Source organism: Mandrillus leucophaeus, unplaced genomic scaffold (assembly GCF_000951045.1).
Source record: "Mandrillus leucophaeus isolate KB7577 unplaced genomic scaffold, Mleu.le_1.0 Scaffold236, whole genome shotgun sequence".
Lineage (NCBI taxonomy): Eukaryota > Metazoa > Chordata > Mammalia > Primates > Cercopithecidae > Mandrillus > Mandrillus leucophaeus.
Genome location: NW_012102432.1, coordinates 5,821,741 through 5,831,581, shown reverse-complemented (window position 1 = coordinate 5,831,581; position 9,841 = coordinate 5,821,741). Strand labels below are relative to the sequence as shown.

The 9,841-nt window shown below is 38.5% G+C and overlaps 1 protein-coding gene across 1 annotated transcript in view; it reads right to left on the bottom strand.

Moving 5' to 3' along the window:
* Window positions 1-2,660: 2,660 nt before the first annotated feature.
* The window catches only part of LOC105541241 (cholesterol 7-alpha-monooxygenase), a 9,953-nt gene continuing 2,772 nt past the window's right edge, over window positions 2,661-9,841 (bottom strand). Inside the window, exons 3-6 of the mRNA XM_011982185.1 lie at window positions 8,739-9,325; window positions 7,011-7,141; window positions 4,819-4,994; window positions 2,661-4,262 (exon numbers count right to left, since the gene is read on the bottom strand). Of these exons, the coding sequence (XP_011837575.1) occupies window positions 3,963-4,262; window positions 4,819-4,994; window positions 7,011-7,141; window positions 8,739-9,325 (1,194 nt within the window). The 3' untranslated portion in view covers window positions 2,661-3,962. The remainder of the gene's footprint in view (window positions 4,263-4,818; window positions 4,995-7,010; window positions 7,142-8,738; window positions 9,326-9,841) is intronic.

Genomic DNA, 9,841 nt, shown 5'->3' with positions numbered 1-9,841 from the left:
GTAGCTTTATAGATGAAGAAACGGACTTTGTGGAGGCTGTGAAACCTATGCCTGTATTTAGAAGGTCGGTCCTTAACATATGCGTTAGTTCAGAGGATACAGCCTTTCATGTGCAGACAGGAGGTTTCTAGATTGGGGCCTGCCTTACAATTTGCTGTGCAACCCTTTACACAAAAATCACCTCTGTTTCACCAAATATCAGTTTCTAACTAAAATGAGGGCTTAGACTAGAGGACTTTAAATAGCTGTGAACAGTCTGTGAAGCATCAATGCTGCTGTCTTGACCTCATTTCATAGGCCCGAGCCTCTGCATTGGTATCAATGAAGGTGGTGTGGAGATGATGCTGGTGAAAAGCTGTATTCCATTATCCACGTATAAAACCAAGGCTAAAACCTTAAGCCCATTGCCTCAAAAATGTATAACACTGAGCCTAAGAGAAACGACATGAGATTACACAATTAACTCCAAGCGGTTGGTGAGATGAAGAGACACTGTCCTACGTGAAGGTGAGCACAGCGTAATGTTGTATTTGATAATATTGTGACTCTTCATGGGCTCTCAGCTAGAGTCCTCGGCCTCCTTCCTGACCTTCCTAGGCCTGGCAGCTACAGTGCCCCGCCCTCTGACCAAGTGACCCTCCCAACCAGTGGGGATTTAGAGACAGAAGTGACATCATGGATTTTGTTTACTGTGGTGTATCTTTTCAATGACCTGAGTCAAGACAGTCTGTCACCTGGACTTGCCACAAAGGGAAGAGTGCTGGCTCTGGAGTTGGAGCAACCTGGATTCCAATACTCCCAGCTCTTGCACCTGTCAGCATTGTGACCTTGAGCCAGTGACTTAACCTTTCTGGAGTTCTGCCTTTCTCTTCCGTAATATAGAGGTAATAGTAACACAAACCTCAAAGGACTCCTGAGGATATGATGGGATGATGCATGACATGTGGAGTAGTGACCTGGCCCTGGCCCATGGGAATCTGAATAGATTTAACCATGAACATCTCTCCTCCTAGGTCTATTTGATCTTAAAATAGGTTATTGTAATGCCTTTTAGGTGCTTTTTAAAATACAAATATCTTTCCTAAATGGAATGGTTTCATCTCCAATAAAGGTATAACTTAATGTTGTCTGAGATAAAGTTATATCTATAGCTTTGTTTATTTATTTATTTTGAGTTGGAGTTTCGTTCTTATTGCCCAGGTTGGAGTGCAGTGGCGTGATCTCAGCTCACTGCAGCCTCCACCTCCCGGGTTCAAGCCATTCTCCTGCCTCAGCCTCCCGAGTAGCTGGGATTACAGGCAAGCACCACCACGGCTGGCTAATGTTTTTTTTTTTTTTTTTTTAGTAGAGATGGGGCTTCTCTGTGTTGGTCAGGCTGGTCTCGAACTATCGACCTCAGGTGATCCACCCGCCTCGGCCTCCCAAAGTGTTGGGATTACAGACATGAGCCACCGTGCCTGGCCATCCATGGTTTTTTAAATGTATTCTCCTCACATGCTTTTTTAAAAAAAGACAAAATACTTCATATACCAATGCTTGTATACATTCTTTAAAGTTAATAAAATTATAGTACAAAGTAGCCTTTGGGATTGCTATACAACAGGGATTGGCAAACATTTTCTGTAAAGAACTAGACTTTAAATATATCAGGCTTTGTGGCCACATGGTCTCTGTTGCAACTGCTCAGCTCCACAGTGGCACCGCAACAGCAGGCGTGGACAAGAATGAAAACAATGGGCAGGCTGCGTCCCTCCCAATAAAACTTGACTGATGGGTGTGGAAGTCCAAATTTCACATACTTCTCACATGTCAGAAAAGATTCTTATTCTTTTGATTTTTTGTCTAACCATTTAAAAATGTAAAAACCATTCTCAACTTTCAGGCTATACAAAAACAGAGGCAGGGAGCCTCTGGTCCATGTGCTATCAGTTGCCAACCCTTGCTCTACAAGAACAAAGACATGGAAAAATGTGGGATGCATTTACGAAGTCATAAAATCTATTAGGAAACCACATTAGAAATTTGGTTTATAACTGTTCACTATAAAATAGATTTTTGTTAATCTTGAACCACATCTAAATGACTTTAATTTTCTTAATATAAAAGATAACCTACTTAAGGGATAAATCTATGGTAATATTAAATAGCAAGATGAAAACTTCTAATAAATTTTATGTAGTATGAGGGAGATTTTTGAGTAAATTATTACATTGAATATTTTTGCAATATTTTGAATATATGAGTATTTTGAATGAATCCTGAATAAAACTGTTGTTGTTTAGCTTGTAAGTGGGTGAATGTTTTAAACACTCTGAATAATTCAAAATTTAAAACACATAGATTCGGCCAGGTGCAGTGACTTGTGCCTGTAATCACAGCACTTTGGGAGACTGAGGTGGGCAGATCCCCTGAGGTTAGGCGTTTGAGACCAGCCTGGCCAACATGGTGAAACCCCGTCTCTACTAAGAATATAAAAATTAGCCAGGCATGGGGGCACATGCCTGTAGTCCCAGCTACTCAGGAGGCTGAGGCATGAGAATCGCTTGAACTGAGGAGGCGGCAGTTACAGTGAGCTGAGATCGTGCCACTGCACTCCAGCCTTGGTGACAGGATGAGACTCTGTCTCTAAATAAATAAATAAATAAATAAATAAATACACATAGATTCATACTTTTATTTCTGAAAGATGAATCATTTCAAAATTATGAAATGTTAGAATACTTTCTTAATATTTGTAAAATAAGCAAAAAGGTAAATATAATTTACATATAAATACTGCACAGAAATATCAATTGACATATAGCTGATAACTCATACTTAAAATATATTATCAAAGCATTGTTGTACACAGCATTTAAACTCTCAGGCCACCTTAGTTTTTTTCATCTGCAAGTCATTTAGCGATAAAAAGCATTTAAATAAAACATAATGTCAAGCCGTACTTAATACACTCCGCATGTTTCATAACCAAAGCTTTCAAACGGCTATTTCCATCCGGTTTTAACTTTAAAACAGATCACATAAAAGCTGCATTTGTTCAGTGATAGTGTGTATTTAACAATAACAGAAAAACTGCCTTTTTTAATCTCTGAAAAAAACTCTTCTCATTAATATGAAATGAAATAAAAATACAGAGAAGATAGTTAAAGCTGGACATAGAGTTTTCAGCAACAATAAGTTAAAACATAAAGGGAAAATATTAAAACCACCTTTAGTGTTTTTGGGAAATCAAAATAATCATTTTTAAAGCTCTGAACTTTGGATATAGAAAAAGTTGAAAAGTATTTCCTTTTTATTGAAAGACATAACTAATCATAATCATTTGAAATATCCTTTATGATATATGATCACACCTGAAGAACCCCAACATCTAGTAAAAAAATAATGCAGTTTCACTAGAACGTGAATTTGAACATGTTTCATAATTGTTGGGCAGTTTTATAAAAATAAAGCAGTTTCCTTAGGAAAAAACAATCTGCCAATTAGAATACGTATCTTTTCTTTAGAGACGGGGTCTCACTAAGCTGTCCAGGCTAGTCTTGAACTCCTGGGCTCAAGCCATCCTCCTTCTTTGGCCTCTCGAGTAGCTAAGACTACAGGTGCCTGCTACAACACCTGGCTGGAATGTGTATCTTCATTTTGGGGAAAAAAAAAAAAAAAGGTGTTTTCCTCTGAAAATAATAAACTTCAACCCCTGGCTATATGAACATTCATGGACTCATACAGATGAAAACAAATTATCGTGCTCCTAGAAACTAGTTTTTTTCACTAGCACAGTCTGCGACACCATCTGGAAACTGTCACCAAAATATTAAGATTCACAAGCAAGCATTGGTGAACAACATTGGACCTGGTGAATCATTTCTACCACCACTAAATGCATTTATCCAAAGGGACTGTGTGGTGATGGTGTTCTGCAGTCCTGTAATATCATCTAGTGTCCTCTTATTTCAGCCACGTATTCACAAATGCTTGAATTTATATTTAAACTCAATGTCATACAATGGCGGCAAAATGCCCAAGCCTGCCCGGGACTGGTCCAAAGGCGGACATTTAGCTTGGCCCTCTACAAGCTCCAGTTCAAAATAAGAAAGCATCAAAACCAAAAATTGCTTGATTTCGTGGATAGCAAACACTCTTCCAGGGCATATCGTAGCTCCTGATCCAAAGGGCATGTAGTAATACTTTAACTTGAGTCCATTACAGTAGAAGGTAGTCTTTGTCTTCCCGTTTTCATCAAGATACCTATCATATTTAAAAGTCTGCAATAAAAATACAAAGAAAACAGCCTTTAAGCTAGTTTTGAAGAAATTTATCTCTTTCTCAACCTGGAAGATCCAAAGAGTAATTTTCTTTTTAAATCTACTCCATTAGTGATTTAGCAAATACTTCACATTGAATCAGAAAGTAATAAGCTTAACGAGCTAAGGAAGCCTTCTGACACCTCCTATCGTGCTTGAACGATTAGTTCCTTAGTCAGGCAGAGCTAGAGAGAGAAGCGTTTCCAGAAGAAACTGGAAGAATCAATATATTAGCCTCCAATTTCCTGGATTTAGGAGGAGGTGTTTTTAAGAAAAAAAAAAAAAGTGGCAGGTTTATTATCATGATAATCTAGCAAAGACTGTGTGATGACAAATACCTGGACTAAAAATTAAAAATTCAGACCACTATCTAAATTTTCCAAAATATATGAATATTTAACACGATTAAGGGGATAATCCCTATGACTACAATGATAAAATCAATTCTACCATTCCTCTTTATTTAGATCTAGGTAGCTATCACCTGGATATTGAACTTCAATGAGCAGGCACTTACCAAAGGGTCTGGGTAGATTTCTGGATCTAAGTGCATTAACTGTGGGTAAAGAGCTATGATGTCATCTTTTCGGATGTTGTAGGAACCATCCTCAAGGTGCAAAGTGAAATCCTCCTTAGCTGTCCGAATGTTGAGGGAGGCACTGGAAAGCCTCAGTGATTCCTTGATTATGCTTTCTAAATATTTTAAAAGCAAAAAAGGTAAAAAATGAAAGAAGGAAGGGAGGAAGGAAGAGAAGAACAAAGCAAGTGTTTGAAGGTCGTATGATATAGAGACTGAACTACAGACAGCCTGGCAGTGCATAACACAAAGGGACTGTGTGGTGACGGTGTTCTGTAGTCCTGTAACATGAACAGGGTATGGGAAGCTGATCAGATAAACATTTCCCAAACTTTCTTTCTGTTACCACGATGCTATTATCAATGATTCAACTGTGTCTGAATTTTTTTATTTTTGTTTTTGTTTTTAGCCAGGGTCTCATTCTCTTGCTCAGGCTGCAGTGCAGTGGCATGATCATGGCTCACCACAGCCTCAACCTCGCAGGCTCAAGTGATCCTCTCACCTCAACCTCCCAAGCAGCTGTGACTATAGGCGTCTGCCACCATACCCAGCTAATTGTCTTCTTTTTATTGTTTGTAGAGACAGGGTTTTGCTGTGTTACCAGGCTGCTCTTGAGCTCCTAGGCTTAAGCGATGCGCCCACCTCAGCCTCCAAAAGTGCTTTGATTACAGGTGTGAGTCACCATGCCCAGCCTGAATGTATTTTTAAATCAGATCCTCTGAGTTAATAATAATCTTTTGATTAAGAAATAATCATCTTGTTCATAATTGGGAAACAAAATTCCATCATTTTATAGGAAAGTAATCCTCTAACAAAACCGGAATAATCAGTAATACATTTTTATATAAATTATTCAAAGTTTATCACTTCTGAGATTTAATATGCTGAGGACTTCTGAGACTGAATATACTGATAACATTGATATATACATATGTTTTTTCTAGGTGTTTACTGCAGCTTCAGTTCAACATTTACAAGAACCTATTTTTATCCATATACTATCTGATGTTGTGTGGCGATCCCTGCTGCCTAGTAAAGGCATAAAGGGACAAAAAGAACCAACCTGAAAATGGCTGAAATATAGAGAGCTCACGAGAGGTCCAGCCTGACCTTTCAGACTTATCCTTTAACTGTCATGTTTTAGGTTGCTCATCACATGATTGTGCATAAAATCCCAGAATGTTAGCATTTTATTTTACAGATAAGAAAAGGAAGGCCCCCAAAAGAGAACTGACATGTCCAAAGTCTCCCAAGTCAGACCCAACAAGGAACCTAAGCTTCTTGCCTCCTTAAATAAAATAACCAAAAAAAGAAAACTTTCTTACTATAAACATATCATATTGTTGGCCGGGTGCAATGGCTCATGCCTGTAATCCCAGCACTTCGGGAGGCCGAGGCAGGCAGATCACTTGAGGTCAGGAGTTCGAGACCAGTCTGGACAACATGGTGAAACCCAGTCTCTACTAAAAATACAAAAAAATTAGCCAGGGGTGGTGGCGTGCACCTGTAATCCTAGCTACTTGGGAGGCCGAGGCAGGAGAATGGTTTGAACTCAGGAGGCAGAGGTTGTAGAGAGCCAAGATCACACCATTGCACTCCAGCCTGGGCAACAGAACGAGACTTTGTCTAAAAAAAATTAAATTAAATTAAAAATATCATATTGCTATATTTCTATAAAATATAGAAAAGCAGAACAAAGGAAAATCAAAGAAGCTTCAAATCCATCACTCAATCCATGCAGGTAACTGTGGTTTCTTAGTGGTTCTTTTCCCTCCTTTATTTTATGAAAATGACTAATATACTTCCATTAACCATCAGATTAGCGGTAAGAGGAATAAGAGAAACATAGTGTGGCAGTGCAGGGTGGTAGCTGAGAGAACAGCATCCCACACAATGATGTATTTGATTCTACCCTGGCTGCAGCTTAACCTCTAGGTGTCAGTTTCCTCACTTGGTACAAATAAATAGTAACAGTCCCAAGTCACAGGATTGTTGTGAGGATTAACCAAGAAAACTCATATGAAATACTTAGCTTAATGCCTAGAATTCAGTAAGTATGTAATTGATGTTGGTCATTATTGTTAAAGTAGTAGGACATAGAAAATGAAACGCAACATAACAAGTATACCCACCTAATACTGGCAGGTCATTCAGTTGTGTTTGACTCAAACAAATGGGATTGCCTTCCACGCTGACTTTTTGACCAGCATTCTCTAATGTTCTTTTCACTTCTTCAGTAGCTGCTTTCATTGCTTCCGGGTTCCTATTAAAAGTTAAGAGAAAAAATGTATGTACAGAAAACAAACTTTTTCCATACTTTGAGTTCTGCAAACAAATAGGCCTTTCCCCCTCCTTTTAACTAGATGGTGAAGATATCAGGGCAGAAGAGAAAGGGATAGTCCTGTTTGCATTTACTACATTTGTAATTGCGTTTTATGTCCTTGGATATTAGTAAGAATCCAGTACTTTGGGAGGCCAAGGCGAGCAGATCATGAGGTCAGGAGTTTGAGACCAGCCTGGCCAACATGTTGAAACTCTGTCTCTACTAAAAATACAAAAATTAGCCAGGCAAGGTTGTGGGATCCTGTAATCCCAGCTACTCGGGAGGCTGAGGCAGGAGAATTGCTTGAGCCCGGGAGGTGGAGGTTGCAGTGAGCCCAGATTGTACCACTGCACTCCAGCCTTGGTGACAGAGCAAGACTCTGTCTCAGAAAAAAAAAAGGAAAAAAAAAAAAAGAATAATAAAAAAAGGGGTCCTTGCTACATAAAAGTTAAACTTTGGTCAGGGCTTTTATAAACAAGTGTTTCTAATAAGGATTAGACATGGCTAGGGAGCTACATAACAAAACTACAGTAAGTTGAGTCTCAAAATGTTTGACTAATAAGTATTTGTGAAACTATCATAAAATATGGCTACAATTTCCTTTATGATGTTAAATTGATATTGTATGCCTACTGTAAATATGTGAATTTATTCTGGATGTGCTTTCTCAAGTAATAACTTTGGAAGACAGTCAACATTTGTGACAAATTAGTAGTAAGTTCTCACATCTGAAATTAAGTTTTAAAATATTTTATAAGACCTAAAGTCATCAGCTATCAATAGAAATTTGGCATTCCCAATCCTATGGAGTAGCAATTTTGTGTCTACATGATACTAAATATCTAATTTAATTGGAATAATTCAATAATAGACCGTTCTAATTTCAAATTCCCAAAAGATTAACACTTTGGAGAGAAATCATGTTATGTAAAACATATGTTACTACAGTTTTTTTTCCTGTTACATACAGTTTTAAAAAGCAAAACCTAGCTAAGTCTCTTATCAATAAAAATTGATTATGATTGATTTATAGCTCTCATACTTGGTCAAAAACAGAAGAACAGCAATTCCTAATTGAGTGAAAACAAACTGTGAATGAACAAATAAATAAGGCATAGTCACTGCCCTGATTAAATCAGTAATCACTTAAATACATTTTTATGATTATGAGAACTGCATTGATGGACTTAAGTTGGTGTCGTGAAGAACAGTATGGGGTTAAGAGTGAGGGCTCTGGACCAGGCAGCCTGAAATGACCCCAACACGAGCACATACAAGCTCTGTGACTTGGGGTGACATCTCTTTCTCTGGGACTGCCTTTGTTTCTATAAAACACTTTTACCAGTCATAGCTGCCTATGTTTTTGTGAGGACTGAATGAACTCAAACATGTTAAACACTAACACGCATTAGTGCTACGTTCTTGATTGATGGCACGAGAAAGTACTATAAGGCTTTTTTTCTTAAAGTTAAAATGGTTTAATGTCTACGTTCTACTAAAATAAAATAAAAAAAGAAATGGATATGGTGTTAGTCACCTAATCATTTGAAATAAACTCCAGAAAGTCGCTGGAATGGTGTTTGCTTGCGATGCCCAGAGGACCACGAGGTGCGTCTTGGCCTTCTCCAGGTCATCAAAGGTGGACAAAGTGTCATTGAGAAACATGCGCAGTCTGATCAGTTCTGAGACGCTTTCCCTCTTTTGGAGGTTCTCGTGCCTCAAGCTCTCTGCCAGTTTCTCCCGGGCAGTGTGTGCAGTCCTGAACATGTGAATGGGGAGGCCTGCTACCAGGGCTGGAAAGACTTTGTCGAATTGCTTGAAGTTGTCAAGATTGTTTAGAATATGTGCTTTCTGTGTGTCTTGCCTTGTAAGATCCCTGCCAAAGATAGTTAAATACCCAGCTTCAAACATCACTCGGTAGCAGAAAGAATACATCCCTTCTGTCACCCAGGCAGCGGTCTTTGAGTTAGAGAAGACTGGAGGTCTCATGATACGTTGGAGGTTTTCCATCATGCTTTCCGTGAGGGAATTCAAGGCATTGCCCTGCAGGGTTTTGATGAAAGTGTTGTTTATGTTTTCAGTGGTATTTCCATCCTTTGGGTCAATGCTTCTGTGCCCAAATGCCTGACAGCAAATAAAACACGCAGAAAAAGAAATTAAACCTGACCTAGTCATAGTAAATAACTGAAAAATGGATTAGATACTTTCATAGCTCCTTACTTCTTAAAAACAGGAAATTGGCTTTCACTTGTACAATTTCATAGCACTTTACAAATAAATGGCCAAATTGTACCTTTCCTTTAAAGCCAAGTTCAGTGACACTCCCCTGGATCACTCAAGTCATCTATGTCTTATCTCTTATGCTACTGCACTTATTTACACCTATTGCACATAAACTTATTGACAATGTTTTAAAATCATTAGTTATCTTTTATATTATTTGTAGATTTCCTTTTCTTTTAGAGATGGGGTCTCACACTATTGCCCAGGCTGGAGTGAAGTGACACAATTATAGCTCACTGCAGCCTCAAACTCCTGGGCTCAAGCGATCCTCCTGCCTCAGCCTCTCAAGTCGCAGGGACTACAGGTGTGTTCCATTGTGTCTAGCTGTAGATGCATTTTTTTTTTTTTTTTTTTTTT